We start from the raw sequence: 19,812 nt of genomic DNA, 5'->3' as shown, positions 1-19,812 counted from the left end.
GAGTGACTGTTACTTTAAGTTTCGCTTGTCCTTCACAGGTCTTTCCATAACCATGAGAAAAGGTAAAGATTGCTCAGCCACACCCCCGATATACCCTCAGTCCTGCCCCCTTTGCTATCGAGTGCAATCACGTCTCCTCCAATCCATGACTGACACATCTCCTACCGTATTAAGGCGCTGATTTCTGGTATTGTGACTCCTCCCCCTTCCTGGATTTCCGACTGACCCTGGAATGAACTGCCAAACCATCCAGTCCGGGGCACACTGGTCCTGTTATACAGCGCCCTCACAGGTTGGGAGGGAGATTGTTGACTAGGATTCATTCGCTCTCTGTCACAAATGCACTATGTGGTTCTACGACCCTTTTCCATTGTAAAAGCACAGCAAAGTATAATAAAGCATTGGGTAAGCATGGTAAAGCACAAGCAAGCATTGTTAAAAATAACAAGGTATGTTAAGGCATTTTGATAAATGTGGCAAACCAGGGTAACCAAGTGTAACCATGGTCAACTTTTATAGGGGTCTGCATGCTTCAGGTACATTCAGAAATATATACTGTGTGTGCAGAAATTCATATGGCAAATCCCATTACAATCCCAGAGAAGAAAGCACAGTTCAGCACAGCCATTAGCAGACCACTAGCAGTGGGAACGCAGTGGATGTGCGTGGGATCAGATATTACACAGTGCAGTACAGTGTCTTCATATAGTACTGTGCTCTTGCAGTGGATTACCAACACTGTACGTTGGTTCATATATCACTGTGGAAATATTCTCAGTGTGGTTCTATTCTCTACCAATGGCAGCCTCGTTCCATTCCGCACTGCTGCCATTGCCCCAGAATGCAGAACCATTGCATTGCCATTGCATCACCAATGTCTGTCTGCATTGCTGTTTGAGATCATTTGGGAAGGGAATATTTAGAATGCTGTGGTCCCATTCTACCAATACAAGCCTCATCCCATTGTAGCTGCCCTATACTTGTGCTACCCTTGCCCCTTTGCATAATTCACAACCATTGCGTTGCCATTGCACTGCCACTGTGTGTCTGTGTTGCAATTGGAGAGCATTATGATTTTGTTTTAGTGTACACACATTCAAATGAAGGGCTGTTTAATTTAGTGGTTTCTATAGACAGTAGTGCAGGGAGGGGAGTGCTTTTCTCATTCTATTTAAATACAAAGTCGATCAAATTTCACAGCCTTTTCAAGAGGATGATTAAACCTGCAGTTTTCTACTTTGGGGGTGATGTCAATTAACGGGAAGAACGATAACAAACAAAAAAAGAATTGAGAAGATCAAAGACCACTTGAGTCCCCATTCCAATTTTACGCTGATCGTTCAATGCTGTAATTTGTAGATGACCCCTTACCCCCCTAACTCAGCAGCCTGGCCCACAGTGCTTGTCAATGTATTCCATTCTCATCCTCCCAGATGAATTACAGCGCAGGGGTAAGAGGGTGTCAGCAAAGGTCAGCTGTTGCAGATTAGCACGGGTCAAGGAGTGGCCCTCCCCTTGTTTCACGCCAATAATAGACCCCCTCTTTCAGCACAGCCAGTCTCCTAATTTGTCCTTCTAGCGTTTGGCACGTCTTTTGTGTTTCAGTGGGCAAAGGGAGCGAGTGAGGGACAGTTGAAAAGATAACACAATAAACAGACTTGCTTGACTTTAGACTCAGGGATGGTGTGTGTGTGGGGGGTAGGGGGGAGAGTCAGTTCCATCTTGTTATTTCTCATGTCTTTCCAATTACCCTTCCCACCCGGTAGCGTAAAATTCCCGATTTCATCCTGCAGGGAGGCTTTGCTCCGTAACTTGTATCTGACATGGGGATGCATTCATCAGATATTTCACGCCCTGGGGGGGTGCTCCACTGTTGTTTTTTATCATGGCGAGGTGACAGATCATCGCTTTAAAACTTCTGCTAAAATGTTTTAGTGTCTATTTTTGTTGCTGCTGTAACACTGAAGACATTGAGAAAGGCTTCTAGTGGAAATGTCACTGAATGCGCTTTTTAATTTAGCATGACTGTGTTGTAATGGATCTCTTCCTAGTGGCTGATGAGTTAATCGTACTGATATCATCACAAGACCCGTGCTTGCCTCTGGAGTGCAGAGCTGGCTCTTTAGTTGAACAGTAAGTCACTTCTCTTTGAATCGTATGGTTAGCGGTTCAAGTCCAGCCATCGCCGTTCCATTCAATTCAGTGGGTTGACATTACAGTGACGCCCAATGGGAAGAGTCCTGACTGTTGTGGTTGAAACAGGTAATTAGAGCTCTGTGCTCTTTGCTGTAATTGAACTATAGCATGTCAGCGAGACATGTGACTCAGTAAAGTCACTCAGAATCCTGGGGGAGGGTGACGAGCCCTTGCCTCTCCATTCAGACCAATGAGGTGCCAATTCATTGCAGAGTGTGTAACGGTTATGGGTGAAGTTATAAGAGACGGAGCCGGTAGATATTTCTGCACAGGTGAGGCTCATGTTGATTTTCTTCACAGAGAAGCGCAGCGAGGGGACGCTGCTGAGTCTGCGATGCCCGCTGTGTCACCTGGAGCTCACCAGAGCAGACCTGCAGGATCATCTGCGCGGCGAGATCGAGAGACTGATTCAGCTCAGCCCCAGGTGAGACCAGCATAGTGTAGGGGGTTAGTGGCTGAGAGACCTGCACAGTGTAGGGGGTTAGTGGCTGAGAGACCTGCACAGTGTAGGGGGTTAGTGGCTGAGAGATCCGCACAATGTAGGGGGTTAGTGGCTGAGAGACCCGCACAGTGTAGGGGGTTAGTGGCTCAGAGACCCGCACAGTGTAGGGGGTTAGTGGCTCAGAGACCCGCACAGTGTAGGGGGTTAGTGGCTCAGAGACCCGCACAGTGTAGGGGGTTAGTGGCTCAGAGACCCGCACAGTGTAGGGGGTTAGTGGCTGAGAGACCCGCACAGTGTAGGGGGTTAGTGGCTGAGAGACCCGCACAGTGTAGGGGGTTAGTGGCTGAGAGACCCGCACAGTGTAGGGGGTTAGTGGCTGAGAGACCCGCACAGTGTAGGGGGTTAGTGGCTGAGAGACCCGCACAGTGTAGGGGGTTAGTGGCTGAGAGACCCGCACAGTGTAGGGGGTTAGTGGCTGAGAGACCCGCACAGTGTAGGGGGTTAGTGGCTGAGAGACCCGCACAGTGTAGGGGGTTAGTGGCTGAGAGACCCGCACAGTGTAGGGGGTTAGTGGCTGAGAGACCCGCACAGTGTAGGGGGTTAGTGGCTGAGAGACCCGCACAGTGTAGGGGGTTAGTGGCTCAGAGACCCGCACAGTGTAGGGGGTTAGTGGCTGAGAGACCCGCACAGTGTAGGGGGTTAGTGGCTGAGAGACCCGCACAGTGTAGGGGGTTAGTGGCTGAGAGACCCGCACAGTGTAGGGGGTTAGTGGCTGAGAGACCCGCACAGTGTAGGGGGTTAGTGGCTGAGAGACCCGCACAGTGTAGGGGGTTAGTGGCTGAGAGACCCGCACAGTGTAGGGGGTTAGTGGCTGAGAGACCCGCACAGTGTAGGGGGTTAGTGGCTGAGAGACCCGCACAGTGTAGGGGGTTAGTGGCTGAGAGACCCGCACAGTGTAGGGGGTTAGTGGCTCAGAGACCCGCACAGTGTAGGGGGTTAGTGGCTCAGAGACCCGCACAGTGTAGGGGGTTAGTGGCTCAGAGACCCGCACAGTGTAGGGGGTTAGTGGCTCAGAGACCCGCACAGTGTAGGGGGTTAGTGGCTCAGAGACCCGTACAGTGTAGGGGGTTAGTGGCTCAGAGACCCGCACAGTGTAGGGGGTTAGTGGCTCAGAGACCCGCACAGTGTAGGGGGTTAGTGGCTCAGAGACCCGCACAGTGTAGGGGGTTAGTGGCTCAGAGACCCGCACAGTGTAGGGGGTTACTGGCTCAGAGACCCGCACAGTGTAGGAGGTTAGCGGCTCAGAGGCTCAGCTCAGCCCTAGGTGAGCCCGTGACCCCCCCATATGTAATAGAAATATATTTATATGTACGAGTGTGGGGGGTTTGTAAAGTATAAAACAAAAAAAATCGAATTTATTTCATAACAACAAAATGTTCACAGCAATTGACCGATTGTGTGAGAAGGTATTTAAAAAACAAACAGCATGCCATCTCATCCACAATAATGTTTTACCCTTGAAAAGTAACAGCTCTCTAATGGAAGGCTTGTCATGATGGCTTTTCTGATTGCTTACAAAAAATGACCCAATATGTTAAAGTCGTTTAAACATGTTCAATTCTAAAGTTTGAAAGTTTAGGACATTAAACAAAATGTTCACAGCAATTGACCGATTGTGTGAGAAGGTATTTAAAAAACAAACAGCATGCCATCTCATCCACAATAATGTTTTACCCTTGAAAAGTAACAGCTCTCTAATGGAAGGCTTGTCATGATGGCTTTTCTGATTGCTTACAAAAAATGACCCAATATATTAGACTAACCCTGTGTGTGTCTGTGTGTCTGTCTCTCTCTGTCTGTCTCACAGAAGCCAGTTTCACGGTGAAGCAGTTCTGCAGAGCCTCACACAGCCCCCAGCACAGGTGAGTCAGCGTGCAGAAAACAAGAGCGAGGCAATGCATGTCCCTGTATGTGTGTGAGTGTATGTCCCTGTATGTGTGTCTGTATGTGTGCTTGTCTGTGCGCGTGTGTGTGTATGTCTCTGTATGTGTGTGTGTCTGTATGTATGCTTATGTGTATGTATGTCTATATGTATGTGTGTCTCTGTATGTATGCGTGTGTGTGTGCGCGTCTGTGTGTGTGTGTGAGTGTGTGTATGTCTGCGTGTGTGTGTGCGTTAGTGTGGGTGTGTATGTGTGTCTGTGTGTGTGTGTGTGTGTGTGTGTGTGTGTGACTAACGCCCACGTCTCTGTGTTTCAGTCTCCATCCCCAGTGTGCACAGTGAGACCGGGGGACTGTGACTCACCCCTGGGGTCCCCTCTGTCGGGGGACGAGCCACACAAACTGGACAGACAGCAGGTGAGTGCCGAGTCTTCACTTCACTTCATACAGCCAGGAATCGGGGGCGTACCATCTGACGAGCTTCTCCTTTTAACCCTTCAGATATTCCAGCAGGTGAAGACTAACAGGGAGGGCAGACTAGGAGGTGAGGCACAGTCTGAGAACCTTGTGATCAGAAATGCAGAAGCGCACGTTTCCAAGACTAGAATATAGAAAATCTGTGTTTTGTGTTCTCAGTCTGTTACTTTCTCATTTTATTTTTAGACTGGAGAGAATCATTTTTTATATATGTCCTCTCTCCCTCGTCTCTGTCTACCTCTTTCTTATTCCCACACTCTGTATCCCCCTATCTTCTCTCTCTATCCCTCTCCCTCTATGCTGCAGCGCCCCCTGCTGGTGGTCTCTGTGTTTATCTCTCTGTTTGTTGTTTTTGCAGCCAGAGCTGGCCGGTGTAAAAGGATGAAGATTGCCGATGATGAGCAGGTGCAGCTTTCTGACATATATATATATATATATATATATATATATATATATATATATATATATATATATATATATATATATATATATATTTCATTGTTTTTTCTGTGCAATGAACACCGGAAAACACCGGAAAAACTGTGGAAATGGTTAATCAATTCAGGTTGACTTTACCCTGTTTTCATAAAAAATAAAACCTACTACAAAAATAATAATAAATATACATTTCCCAGTGCTGCTGGGCAATGTCCCGCCTTCCTGACTTGTATCTGTCATTGATTCGTTCAGAATACTTTAAACCCGCCCCAACTACTGAGTGACAGCACATTCCTATATTTCTATTGGAGACTCTTCTTGCGAGATTTAAAACGAGATTACAATCAGGAATGGAGGCTTGTTAGCGGGATTGAAAGCAGTGTTACAGTTAAAATACAGAGGATTTAAAACAGCATTGTGGCAAAATGTACAAAAATGTCTCCACACAAAAACCCCAGAGGGATTTCGCTGTGGAAGACAGCAAAGGAAGGAAGGGACAACTAAGTGTGCAAGTCCTGTAGAGTTACTGCTATACATACTCTGACAGAAAAAAAACGCTCAAGCATTTTGAACGTAACCAAAAACACTAATTTCATACAGTATATCAAAAACGAAAGCGATGAAAAAAGGATTTACAAAAAACTTGCATAATAAAACCCGAAAAACAGAAGCCCTAAATATAATACATAACATCTGCGTTTAGACAGTGACAGCACTGCAGTGTATGTTTCAGTTAAACAGCTGCAACAGTGACACCTGGTGGCCGCAGGGTAAAACTTGGTTACTACTGCTTCTCTGTACAACATGTATATACTGTACAGTGGGGGTATGTAGGTCTTGGTATATATAGTAAATATGGACTGGAGAGGAGGGCTATAGTGGAAAATGATTTGACCCGAGGGAAGACTATAGTTGCTGGCAGGGCTATAATGCCGAAGCCTCAGGTAACAATAGTCTTCCCGAGGGGTATTTAGTTTTGCACTATGAGCTGAGTGTTCAGTATGAGTCAGTCAAAAACATAAGTGAGGCAAGGTTGGATAATAAATATGACTTTATATATGTTGTTTAAATATAGCTGATACAACATAAGTAAATCCATGTTATTTATTGAAGTTCAGCATACAGTAGTTTTGTAAAAGTTTTCTTGGTGTCCAGCTCTCCATGTGGCTTGCTGACTGCTGCATAATCCACATTATATTCCAGCTGTCCATATTTGTTTAGAAGGGCGTTCCTTTGAAATAACTATGATGTTGATAAGTGATTAAAACCAGAAACGTGGTTATCTGAGAGTGATGGGGATATTTGTTAATCACACTGTATAGGAAAGATGCAGGCAGGACAGACGAGGAGGAGGGGTAGCGCTATACAGGCCAGGATTTCCAAACTGTTATATATTTGTATGAGTTTACTTACACTGTATATTAAAAACCTGCAAAACGTACATGCTTCAAAATGAACATAGTTACTACATTGAGTTAAATAAACTTATTGCAATTTCTTCTTCCTGTGTGTGTGTCTGTGTGTGTGTGTGTGCTAATGGGACGGGCTGCTTCTCCCAAATAAAATGGGAAAACCCGGTGGGTGCTGTGCTTGAAATGGTGGAAATGACAAATGACTGCAGTGTAACAGTTTGTCAAGGCACCGCTGAGGGGAGGCATGCTCTTGATCAGTGTAACGAAGATAGAAAAACTAAAAACAGTGAACCACTCTCAAACTGAGGAAGTGTTTTTTAAATCCACAGTGCTGCTGATGGGCTGCTCTGTCAGTGTCAGTGTGCTGTGCTGACGGGCTGCTCTCTCAGTGTCAGTGTGTGTGCTGACGGGCTGCTCTCTCAGTGTCAGTGTGTGTGCTGATGGGCTGCTCTCTCAGTGTCAGTGTGTGTGCTGATGGGCTGCTCTCTCAGTGTCAGTGTGTGTGCTGATGGGCTGCTCTCTCAGTGTCAGTGTGTGTGCTGTGCACAGAAAGACGGGCTGAGTGTCAGTGTGTGTGCTGAAAATGGGCTGCTCTCTCAGTGTCAGTGTGTGTGCTGATGGGCTGCTCTCTCAGTGTCAGTGTGTGTGCTGACGGGCTCCTCTCTCAGTGTCAGTGTGTGTGCTGTGCTGACGGGCTCCTCTCAGTGTCAGTGTGTGTGCTGATGACGGCTCCTCTCTCAGTGTCAGTGTGTGTGCTGTGCTGACGGGCTCCTCTCTCAGTGTCAGTGTGTGTGCTGTGCTGACGGGCTGCTCTCTCAGTGTCAGTGTGTGTGCTGACTCTCTCAGTGTCAGTGTGTGGAAACTGACGGGCTCCTCTCTCAGTGTCAGTGTGTGTGCTGACGGGCTCCTCTCTCAGTGTCAGTGTGTGTGCTGACTGACGGGCTCCTCTCTCAGTGTCAGTGTGTGTGCTGACGGGCTCCTCTCTCAGTGTCAGTGTGTGTGCTGACGGGCTGCTGACAGGCTCCTCTCTCAGTGTCAGTGTGTGTGCTGTGCTGACGGGCTCCTCTCTCAGTGTCAGTGTGTGTGCTGTGCTGACGGGCTCCTCTCTCAGTGTCAGTGTGTGTGCTGTGCTGACGGGCTGTCTCTCAGTGTCAGTGTGTGTGCTGTGCTGACGGGCTCCTCTCTCAGTGTCAGTGTGTGTGCTGTGCTGACGGGCTCCTCTCTCAGTGTCAGTGTGGTGCTGATCTCCTCAGTGTCAGTGTGTGTGCTGTGCTGACGGGCTCCTCTCTCAGTGTCAGTGTGTGTGCTGACGGGCTCCTCTCTCAGTGTCAGTGTGTGTGCTGTGCTGACGGGCTCCTCTCTCAGTGTCAGTGTGTGTGCTGTGCTGACGGGCTCCTCTCTCAGTGTCAGTGTGTGTGCTGTGCTGACGGGCTCCTCTCTCAGTGTCAGTGTGTGTGCTGTGCTGACGGGCTGCTCTCTCAGTGTCAGTGTGTGTGCTGTGCTGACGGGCTGCTCTCTCAGTGTCAGTGTGTGTGCTGTGCTGACGGGCTCCTCTCTCAGTGTCAGTGTGTGTGCTGTGCTGACGGGCTCCTCTCTCAGTGTCAGTGTGTGCTGTGCTGACGGGCTGCTCTCTCAGTGTCAGTGTGTGTGCTGTGCTGACGGCTCCTCTCTCAGTGTCAGTGTGTGTGCTGATGGGCTGTCTCTCAGTGTCAGTGTGTGTGCTGATGGGCTCCTCTCTCAGTGTCAGTGTGTGTGCTGATGGGCTGCTCTCTCAGTGTCAGTGTGTGTGCTGATGGGCTGCTCTCTCAGTGTCAGTGTGTGTGCTGATGGGCTGCTCTCTCAGTGTCAGTGTGTGTGCTGATGGGCTGCTCTCTCAGTGTCAGTGTGTGTGCTGTGCTGACGGGCTGCTCTCTCAGTGTCAGTGTGTGTGCTGTGCTGACGGGCTCCTCTCTCAGTGTCAGTGTGTGTGCTGTGCTGACGGGCTCCTCTCTCAGTGTCAGTGTGTGTGCTGTGCTGACGGGCTCCTCTCTCAGTGTCAGTGTGTGTGCTGTGCTGACGGGCTCCTCTCTCAGTGTCAGTGTGTGTGCTGTGCTGACGGGCTCCTCTCTCAGTGTCAGTGTGTGTGTGTGCTGACGGGCTCCTCTCTCAGTGTCAGTGTGTGTGCTGACCTCCTCTCTCAGTGTCAGTGTGTGTGCTGCTGCTCTCTCAGTGTCAGTGTGTGTGCTGACGGGCTCCTCTCTCAGTGTCAGTGTGTGTGCTGACTGACGGCTCCTCTCTCAGTGTCAGTGTGTGTGCTGTGCTGACGGGCTCCTCTCTCAGTGTCAGTGTGTGTGCTGTGCTGACGGGCTCCTCTCTCAGTGTCAGTGTGTGTGCTGACGGGCTCCTCTCTCAGTGTCAGTGTGTGTGCTGTGCTGACGGGCTCCTCTCTCAGTGTCAGTGTGTGTGCTGACGGGCTCCTCTCTCAGTGTCAGTGTGTGTGCTGACGGGCTCCTCTCTCAGTGTCAGTGTGTGTGCTGTGCTGACGGGCTCCTCTCTCAGTGTCAGTGTGTGTGCTGTGCTGACGGGCTCCTCTCTCAGTGTCAGTGTGTGTGCTGTGCTGACGGGCTCCTCTCTCAGTGTCAGTGTGTGTGCTGTGCTGACGGGCTCCTCTCTCAGTGTCAGTGTGTGTGCTGTGCTGACGGGCTCTGACTCTCTCTCAGTGTCAGTGTGTGTGCTGTGCTGACGGGCTCCTCTCTCAGTGTCAGTGTGTGTGCTGTGCTGACGGGCTCCTCTCTCAGTGTCAGTGTGTGTGCTGTGCTGACGGGCTCCTCTCTCAGTGTCAGTGTGTGTGCTGTGCTGACGGGCTCCTCTCTCAGTGTCAGTGTGTGTGCTGACGGTGCTGTGTGTGCTCTCTCAGTGTCAGTGTGTGTGCTGACGGGCTCCTCTCTCAGTGTCAGTGTGTGTGCTGTGCTGACGGGCTCCTCTCTCAGTGTCAGTGTGTGTGCTGTGCTGACGGGCTCCTCTCTCAGTGTCAGTGTGTGTGCTGTGCTGACTCTCAGGGCTGTGTGTGCTGATGACGGGCTCTCTCTCAGTGTCAGTGTGTGTGCTGCTGTCTCTCAGTGTCTGTGTGTGTGCTGACGGGCTCCTCTCTCAGTGTCAGTGTGTGTGCTGTGCTGACGGGCTCCTCTCTCAGTGTCAGTGTGTGTGCTGTGCTAATGGGCTCCTCTCTTGTTTCTTTGTACAGCTGGAGAGTCTCTCTCTGAAGGGGATGAGGCTGCCACAGTCTGAGGGGGACAGTCTGGAGGATTTCGAGGTCCGCAGCCCAGCTCAGAGCAGCTCACACACACTGCTGGACATCAAAGGTACCGCAGAGCAGGAGGCTTACTGCAGTGTGGTGTGCATTGCCAGAGCTGCACCGGGCAAGCACAGGCATTTGAAGACAATGAGAATGGCTTCTAGACAAAATGTTTGCCATTGAATGTATTCGGTTTATTTTATAATTTCTATGGAAGACATTGGGAAAGATTTGTGGTCTCTTTTTTTGGTATTTGGTAAGTATTTCTGAGATTCAAATTCAGGTTTAGTTTGGGTGTGGGGGAGGGTCTTGATCCTGTTGTATAGAATTGTTAGAACTCTTAAATAAAAAAAAGAGTGACGACTAGAAGAATGGCTGTAGGAGAGAGAGAAGTCCATGTTAGAAAGCAGGTTTAAACAAAAGAACACAGTCCAGAGTTAATTCCCTTTCTTCATGTCTGTAGTTGGTAGTGCAGCAGTGGGATGTTCTGCACTGGCTTTGTGATCTCAGTGCTGCCTCCCTATCTCTAGGCTGCAGACTGGGGACCCCGCACAGTCCTGACAGTGAGCTGGAGATTGACTCGGACCCTGACGACTCCTCACACCTCACTCACACACAGTATCCTTTCACACAGCCAGACAGGACCCTTTACTACCAGCACCGTGCCAACAAACTCTTTACAGTGCACAGGGAAGCATCAGCTACTAGGGAATTGTATTCATTTTCATTCATATGATTTTTTTTTCCTTTTTTAAGTAGCTTGTGTATAATAATATGTACTACAGCAGCCTGCTTTATATTACAAGGTTTGGAGCTACGCCCATGTGTATGGAATCACACATCAGTCATTTGGAACTTCTATAAAAATACATTTTGATTTGTGTACCTGATGTTAATGAGGTCATTCCTGGTTTGGTTAGTTAGTGAGCCTGATTAAAAGCTCATGTTTCAGTGAGCCAATGACATTATTGCTTTCTGTAACCATGGACACTGTAGAAGCCCAATCAAAAACAGGGTCCAGTCCCGGGAGGCGGAGCCCAGCACACTACAGGAGGAAGGCTTAGCGAATCAGGGGACAGGGTAAGTGAACCAATTGGAGAGGGTCAATCATTCAAAGAGCTTTTATTGAAATTTCAATTTGTATTTTATTGAAATCTTTTATTGAAATTTCAATGGGTATTTTATTCTAATTCTTTGGTACGAAGAGAATAACCATTGAGGTGCACCATCTTGTTTACAAGGGTGTCCTGGGAGAGAGCACAGTCCAGTTACATCTCTCACACCGAGACATCACAAAACATGGGCAATGCACTTATATTGAAATATTACACACACAGCCTGTTTGAAATCATTCAGGGAAGTGCTTGTGAATTTGTGTTTGTTGTGTTTGATCTGTATGGTCTGGTGTAAGAGACTCACACACTGTCCAGTCCAGTCTGCATGCTGTGTTTGATCTCTATGGTCAGGTGTAAGAGACTCACACACTGTCCAGTCCAGTCTGCATGCTGTGTTTGATCTGTATGGTCTGGTGTAAGAGACTCACACACTGTCCAGTCCAGTCTGCATGCTGTGTTTGTTCTGTATGGTCTGGTGTAAGAGACTCACACACTGTCCAGTCCAGTCTGCATGCTGTGTTTGATCTGTATGGTCTGGTGTAAGAGACTCACACACTGTCCAGTCCAGTCTGCATGCTGTGTTTGATCTGTATGGTCTGGTGTAAGAGACTCACACACTGTCCAGTCCAGTCTGCATGCTGTGTTTGATCTGTATGGTCTGGTGTAAGAGACTCACACACTGTCCAGTCCAGTCTGCATGCTGTGTTTGATCTGTATGGTCTGGTGTAAGAGACTCACACACTGTCCAGTCCAGTCTGCATGCTGTGTTTGTTCTCTATGGTCAGGTGTAAGAGACTCACACACTGTCCAGTCCAGTCTGCATGCTGTGTTTGATCTGTATGGTCTGGTGTAAGAGACTCACACACTGTCCAGTCCAGTCTGCATGGCTGTGTTTGATGTGTATGGTCTGGTGTAAGAGACTCACACACTGTCGAGGGCTAACTAAACTAGAGGAAAAAAGAGTCAAAAGTTATGAACAGATTGTATTTTAAGACAGCCCTTATAAAAGTTTCCCCATGCTTTTCCCATAGTTATACTATACATTTACCATAGCTTACCCTGGTTTGCTATGTTTATTAATATGCTGTACCACACATCGCTATTCTTTACAGTGCTTACCTGTTCTTTACCATGCTTTCACTGGGCTTTATTACACTTTGCTGTGCTTTTACTGTGGGACACTTGTGGAGACCCCACAGAAGACTAGGGTATGGAGCGAGGGGGGGCACCAACAGAATTATTATGAAGGGAAAGCGCGTGGGACACGGTGTAATCAGACAATAAGTGATTGATGTTTTAACCCCGCTGCTGTGTGTGTGTGTGTGTATGTGTGTGTGTGTGTCATGTTTCAGCAGTGCCAGGGACAGTGCCGAGACCCTCAGGGCTCAGATCAGCGCCCTCACCCGAAGATTGCAGCAGAGGGAGTTGTACCGCTGCCACGTCTGTCTGGTGAGCTCTCGTAAAAATAACTCTTTAAATACATTGCTTCAATGCTTGGCTAGAATGTGTGTTTGCAAGTGCTGGGTGGCTCCCTCGAATAGAGTGGGGAGAGTATTTCATTCTCAGCACTCGACTTGATTAGAGGGAGCCACCCAGCATAAACATATTAGAAAGTCTTGAAATCTAAATAAACAAGCTGATATTAACTGATTTATTTAATGTGTTTCTATAGAACCTGTTGTGGTTTAATCATTCTGAATGCTTTGTCATTGTCATTGTGAGTGTGAGATGACACTGGCAGTGCTGTTGCAAGTGTAGCTGCTGCTGTAGGTTCCAATGAGCGCTCTTGTGTAAGTCTTACAGTTCCAGGGCAGGGTGAGGAGTTGCAGGGCTGTTTATTTTATAGTCTATATGTCCTATATGAACATGGCTGTCTGGTAAGTCCATGCTGGAAGCCTCTTGGCCCCCAGTCCCTTTTCCAATACATTCTGTAGAATTACATGAAACATAAACCATTCGCAGCCAATAAACACCAGATTTGGCCTTAAATCTGTATGTTATAGACACCATTCAGCTAAATGCATCGAGGAAGGGTTGGGTTGTTGTCTATGCTGGTCTCTCTGTGCTGTGTTTGATGTTGTGCTGGTCTCTGTGTTGTGTTTGATGTTGTGCTGGTCTCTCTGTGTTGTGTTTGATGTTGGGTTCTGAATTGTGCTGGTCTCTGTGTTGTGTTTGATGTTGTGCTGGTCTCTCTGTGTTGTGTTTGATGTTGTGCTGGTCTCTCTGTGTTGTGTTTGATGTTGGGTTCTGAATTGTGCTGGTCTCTCTGTGTTGTGTTTGATGTTGGGTTCTGAATTGTGCTGGTCTCTGTGTTGTGTTTGATGTTGGGTTCTGAATTGTTGGTCTCTGTGCTGGTCTCTCACAGGTATACGTACGACACAAAATGACATGTGATGGTATTTCTGGTTGGTGTATGTTCCACCATAAGACGATTACGACCAGTTGTGACAAAGACAACTACAAACAACGACCAAAGGAGTGTTTGACACCAGTCTGAATTATTCGCTGGTAACACACAAATGATGTTGGGGTTATATTGTTGGTGCTGTGTCTGTGTGTGTGTTTGATGTTGTGCTGGTCTCTGTGTGTTGTGTTTGATGTTGTGTTTGATGTTGTGCTGGTCTCTCTGTGTTGTGTTTGATGTTGTGTTCTGAATTGTGCTGGTCTCTGTGTTGTGTTTGATGTTGTGCTCTGTCTTGTGCTGGTCTCTGTGTTGTGTTTGATGTTGTGCTGGTCTCTTGTTGTTGTGGGATTGTGTTGTGTTTGATGCTGGTCTCTGTGTGCTGTGTTTGATGTTGTGCTGGTCTCTGTGTGTTGTGTTTGATGTTGTGCTGGTCTCTCTGTGTTGTGTTTGATGTTGTTCTGGTCTCTGTGCTGTGTTTGGTGTTGTGTTCTGATGTTGTGCTGGTCTCTGTGTTGTGTTTGATGTTGTGTTCTGAATTGTGCTGGTCTCTCTGTGTTGTGTTTGATGTTGTGCTGGTCTCTCTGTGTTGTGTTTGATGTTGTGTTCTGAATTGTGCTGGTCTCTGTGTTGTGTTTGATGTTGTGCTGGTCTCTCTGTGTTGTGTTTGATGTTGTGCTGGTCTCTCTGTGTTGTGTTTGATGTTGTGCTGGTCTCTCTGTGTTGTGTTTGATGTTGTGCTGGTCTCTCTGTGTTGTGTTTGATGTTGTGTTCTGAATTGTGCTGGTCTCTCTGTGTTGTGTTTGATGTTGTGTTCTGAATTGTGCTGGTCTCTCTGTGTTGTGTTTGATGTTGTGCTTCTCTCTGAATTGTGCTGGTTGTGCTGGTCTCTCTGTGTTGTGTTTGATGTTGTGCTGGTCTCTGGTCTTGTGTTGTGTTTGATGTTGTGCTGGTCTCTCTGTGTTGTGTTTGATGTTGTGTTCTGAATTGTGCTGGTCTCTCTGTGTTGTGTTTGATGTTGTGCTGGTCTCTCTGTGTTGTGTTTGATGTTGTGTTCTGAATTGTGCTGGTCTCTGTGTTGTGTTTGATGTTGTGCTGGTCTCTCTGTGTTGTGTTTGATGTTGTGTTCTGAATTGTGCTGGTCTCTGTGTTGTGTTTGATGTTGTGCTGGTCTCTCTGTGTTGTGTTTGATGTTGTGTTCTGAATTGTGCTGGTCTCTGTGTGTTGTGTTTGATGTTGTGCTGGTTGTCTCTCTCTGTGTTGTGTTTGATGTTGTGCTGGTCTCTCTGTGTTGTGTTTGATGTTGTGCTGGTCTCTCTGTGTTGTGTTTGATGTTGTGCTGGTCTCTCTGTGTTGTGTTTGATGTTGTGTTCTGAATTGTTCTGGTCTCTGTGTTGTGTTTGATGTTGTGCTGGTCTCTCTGTGTTGTGTTTGATGTTGTGTTCTGAATTGTGCTGGTCTCTGTGTTGTGTTTGATGTTGTGCTGGTCTCTCTGTGTTGTGTTTGATGTTGTGTTCTGAATTGTGCTGGTCTCTCTGTGTTGTGTTTGATGTTGTGCTGGTCTCTCTGTGTTGTGTTTGATGTTGTGCTGGTCTCTGTGTGTCTGTGTTGTGTTCTGATGTTGTGCTGGTCTCTCTGTGTTGTGTTTGATGTTGTGCTGGTCTCTCTGTGTGTGTGTTTGATGTTGTGCTGGTCTCTCTGTGTTGTGTTTGATGTTGTGTTCTGAATCTGTGCTGTGTCTGATGTTGTGTTTGATGTTGTGCTGGTCTCTCTGTGTTGTGTTTGATGTTGTGCTGGTCTCTCTGTGTTGTGTTTGATGTTGTGCTGGTCTCTCTGTGCTGTGTTGTGTTTGATGTTGTGCTGGTCTCTCTGTGTTGTGTTTGATGTTGTGTTCTGAATTGTGCTGGTCTCTGTGTTGTGTTTGATGTTGTGCTGGTCTCTCTGTGTTGTGTTTGATGTTGTGTTCTGAATTGTGCTGGTCTCTGTGTGCTGTGTTTGATGTTGTGCTGGTCTCTCTGTGTTGTGTTTGATGTTGTGTTCTGTGTGCTGGTCTCTGTGTTGTGTTTGGTGTTGTGTTCTGTATTGTGCTGGTCTCTGTGTTGTGTTTGATGTTGTGTTCTGAATTGTGCTGGTCTCTGTGTTGTGTTTGATGTTGTGCTGGTCTCTCTGTGTTGTGTTTGATGTTGTGTTCTGATGTTGTGTTCTGAATTGTGCTCTCTGTGTTGTGTTTGATGTTGTGTTCTGAATTGTGCTGGTCTGGTCTCTCTGTGTTGTGTTTGATGTTGTGCTGGTCTCTCTGTGTTGTGTTTGATGTTGTGTTCTGAATTGTGCTGGTCTCTGTGTTGTGTTTGATGTTGTGCTGGTCTCTCTGTGTTGTGTTTGATGTTGTGTTCTGAATTGTGCTGGTCTCTCTGTGTTGTGTTTGATGTTGTGTTGTGAATTTGTGCTGGTCTCTGTGTTGTGTTTGATGTTGTGCTGGTCTCTCTGTGTTGTGTTTGATGTTGTGTTCTGAATTGTGCTGGTCTCTCTGTGTTGTGTTTGATGTTGTGCTGGTCTCTCTGTGTTGTGTTTGATGTTGTGTTCTGAATTGTGCTGGTCTCTGTGTTGTGTTTGATGTTGTGCTGGTCTCTGTGCTGTGTTTGATGTTGTGCTGGTCTCTCTGTGTTGTGTTTGATGTTGGGTTCTGAATTGTTCTGGTCTCTGTGCTGTGTTTGATGTTGTGCTCTGTGTTGTGTTTGATGTTGTGCTGGTCTCTGTGTGTGTTGTGTTTGATGTTGTGTTCTGAATTGTGCTGGTCTCTGTGTTGTGTTTGATGTTGTGCTGGTCTCTCTGTGTTGTGTTTGATGTTGTGTTCTGAATTGTGCTGGTCTCTGTGTTGTGTTTGATGTTGTGCTGGTCTCTCTGTGTTGTGTTTGATGTTGTGTTCTGAATTGTGCTGGTCTCTGTGTTGTGTTTGATGTTGTGCTGGTTTCTCTGTGCTGTGTTTGATGTTGAGTTCTGAATTGTGCTGGTCTCTGTGTTGTGTTTGATGTTGTGCTGGTCTCTCTGTGTTGTGTTTGATGTTGTGTTCTGAATTGTGCTGGTCTCTGTGTTGTGTTTGATGTTGTGTTCTGAATTGTGCTGGTCTCTGTGTTGTGTTTGATGTTGTGTTCTGAATTGTGCTGGTCTCTCTGTGTTGTGTTTGATGTTGGGTTCTGAATTGTGCTGGTCTCTGTGTTGTGTTTGATGTTGTGCTGGTCTCTCTGTGTTGTGTTTGATGTTGTGTTCTGAATTGTGCTGGTCTCTTTGTTCTCTGGCAGGGCTCTTATTCTGTCCCTGTGGCTTCTATACAGTGCTGGCACATCCACTGTGAAGACTGCTGGCTCAGATCACTCGTGAGTGCATTACCATAATAACAACGAATGTAATAATACACTGTATATATTCATTCTCTCTCTCTCTCTCTCTCTCTCTCTCGCTCTCTCTCAATTCAAATGCAGTGTTATGTTACCATTCATTGCAGATTGTGTGCCGTGGGGATTTGCCCTGAAGCCCACCTATTCCCCTCTCTATTCTTGTCATGTTTATAGAGTGCAAGACCCCTTCTCTCATGTTCTCTAATTCTCTGTTTTAACAGTCCTGATTTTATCATGTAGATTCCATTACATGTTGTCCAAGTGATAAAACCCTTCACTTTAAACTTTTTTTTCCTGTGGAAGGGTGACATTAGTTACTTGTGCTGCGCTGCATTGAGACAAGAATAACATTAGCTATTTATGTTAGATAAAGGTGTTAGATCATGTGAATGTCTTCTATTTTAGAAAAAGGCAAGTGAACTAACATATCTCGTAAATGTGTGCCTCTCAACACAAAACAAGGCTTTAGAGAAGGCTGAACCCAAACACTGGTCACTAGATATGTCAATGTTTTAAAATTGTTTAAACTAAGAATTATATTTCTGTGTATGAAGTGTTCTCAGTGAGTTCCACAATTATCTGGCAGAAAGTGACTGCTGATTGCAACTCTTTTATTCAATGCCTCTCTGCTTCTCCCCCTCTCCCTCTCCCCCTCTCTTCTCCTCCCCCTCCCCTCTCTCTCTTCCTCTCTCATCTGTCCCTCCCTCTCTCCCTCCCCCTCTCCCTCTCCTCTCCCCTCTCTTCTTCTCTCCCTCTCCTCTCTCTCTCTCCCTCTCCTCTCCCTCTCACCTCTCTCCCCCTCCCTCTCCTCTCCCCTCTCCTCTCCTCTCCTCTCCTCTCCTCTCCTCTCTCTGTCCCTGTCCCTCTCTCTATTCCTCCAGGGTTTGAAGAAGTTATGCCCACAGTGCAGCACCATCACCTCCCCAGCTGACCTGCGCAGGGTCTACCTGTGACCTGTCCTGATCGTCCCTGACTGGGGATCCCGTGGTTTCAATGGAGCAGCGCTGCGAGGCGTCGGCGTGAAGGTGCAGCAGAGTGCTGAATCGGAACAGCACGGAGCAAATGAAACAAAACTTTAAACACCTGATATATGCATTACAATAAAAACAATAGAACATGTGTTTTTATTGTAATAAACATGTTCTGCACAGCATGTTACCTCTTCTTTAAGTGCTTAATACAGACTAAGATGAATGTATCCGAGGCTCAGCGGCTTCCAGTAAGAGGTAAGAACGTGGATTGCGTTGGTTAGCATTTCACTGTAATCGTTCTGCCCGGTCTTTGCAAGCTTTCCTGGGCATGCTTTATTACTTTACTGTGCTTATATCGTATCACCCCTACACTGTACCACTCACTGCATACTGCTGGACAAACATATTCGGAACCAATGATGCTAATTGCTTCTGGACACTCAGAACTGTTATAACTAGAGCTTTTCAGGGGGGAATTACAGTCTAGAATATTTGTAATTGTTTGTGAAATAAATTTTAAAAATAGCAGCAGGGAATTGTACCTCTCTAAAGTAAAAACACATCAGAATTACAGACTTGGTGCTGGAAAAGACAAAAAGCTTCTTTCAGTGTTATTAACTAGTTCTTGATTTTACGTTTTTATTGTTCTGATTTTTATAATTCATTTTGTGCTTGTTTGTTTTGTTTTTTTAATAAAATAAAATGTAAAATACTGCTTCAGGTTTTCATTACATTTCCACTTTTAAACGTACACACCTGAAGAGGCTTCAGAGGTCCTGAAAGCTGCTGCTTACATATCATAATGAACGTGATAAACAGCATCACATCTGCTTCACTTAGCTGCAACTAACAAAGTGGCTGATTCAGTAGCATGCTATACCTTTACCTGAGGGAGGTGGTCTTTGCTGTTGGAGGGATGGAGGGAGGGAGTCTGCTGTTGGAGAGATGGAGGAAGGTGGTCTTTGCAGATGGAGGGATGGAGGGAGGGAGTCTTTGCTGTTGGAGGGATGGAGGGAGGGAGTCTTTGCTGTTGGAGGGATGGAGGGAGGTGGTCTTTGCTGTTGGAGGGATGGAGGGAGGTGGTCTTTGCTGTTGGAGGGATGGAGGGAGGTGGTCTTTGCTGTTGGAGGGATGGAGGGAGGTGCTGTTGGAGGGATGGAGGGAGGTGGTCTTTGCTGTTGGAGGGATGGAGGGAGGTGGTCTTTGCTGTTGGAGGGATGGAGGGAGGTGGTCTTTGCTGTTGGAGGGATGGAGGGAGGTGGTCTTTGCTGTTGGAGGGATGGAGGGAGGGAGTCTTTGCTGTTGGAGGGATGGAGGGAGGTGGTCTTTGCTGTTGGAGGGATGGAGGGAGGCAGTCTTTGCTGTTGGAGGGATGGAGGGAGGGAGTCTTTGCTGTTGGAGGGATGGAGGGAGGGAGTCTTTGCTGTTGGAGGGATGGAGGGAGGGAGGTCTTTGCTGTTGGAGGGATGGAGTCTTTGCTGTTGGAGGGATGGAGGGAGGTGGTCTTTGCTGTTGGAGGGAGTCTTTGCTGTTGGAGGGATGGAGGGAGGTGGTCTTTGCTGTTGGAGGGATGGAGGGAGGTCTTTGCTGTCTTTGCTGTTGGAGGGATGGAGGGAGGTGGTCTTTGCTGTTGGAGGGATGGAGGGAGGGGTCTTTGCTGTTGGAGGGATGGAGGGAGGTGGTCTTTGCTGTTGGAGGGATGGAGGGGGGTGGTCTTTGCTGTTGGAGGGATGGAGGGAGGTGAGTCTTT

General features: G+C 47.2%; 1 protein-coding gene across 1 annotated transcript; it reads left to right on the top strand.

Moving 5' to 3' along the window:
- Positions 1–2,228: 2,228 nt before the first annotated feature.
- LOC121304492 (E3 ubiquitin-protein ligase Rnf220-like) lies at positions 2,229–19,085 on the top strand. Its single transcript, XM_041235657.1, has 12 exons — positions 2,229–2,262; positions 2,497–2,620; positions 4,506–4,560; positions 4,898–4,996; positions 5,081–5,123; positions 5,415–5,461; positions 10,130–10,247; positions 10,711–10,798; positions 11,177–11,260; positions 12,648–12,744; positions 16,996–17,070; positions 17,973–19,085. The coding sequence occupies exons 1-12, from the start codon at positions 2,229–2,231 to the stop codon at positions 18,042–18,044; spliced, it is 936 nt and encodes a 311-aa protein (XP_041091591.1). The 3' UTR covers positions 18,045–19,085.
- The last annotated feature ends 727 nt before the right edge of the window (positions 19,086–19,812 follow it).

This window comes from Polyodon spathula, chromosome 38 (assembly GCF_017654505.1).
Source record: "Polyodon spathula isolate WHYD16114869_AA chromosome 38, ASM1765450v1, whole genome shotgun sequence".
Classification (NCBI taxonomy): domain Eukaryota; kingdom Metazoa; phylum Chordata; class Actinopteri; order Acipenseriformes; family Polyodontidae; genus Polyodon; species Polyodon spathula.
The sequence above is the reverse complement of the archived record's forward strand: the minus strand, read 5'-3'. Positions and strand labels throughout refer to the sequence as shown.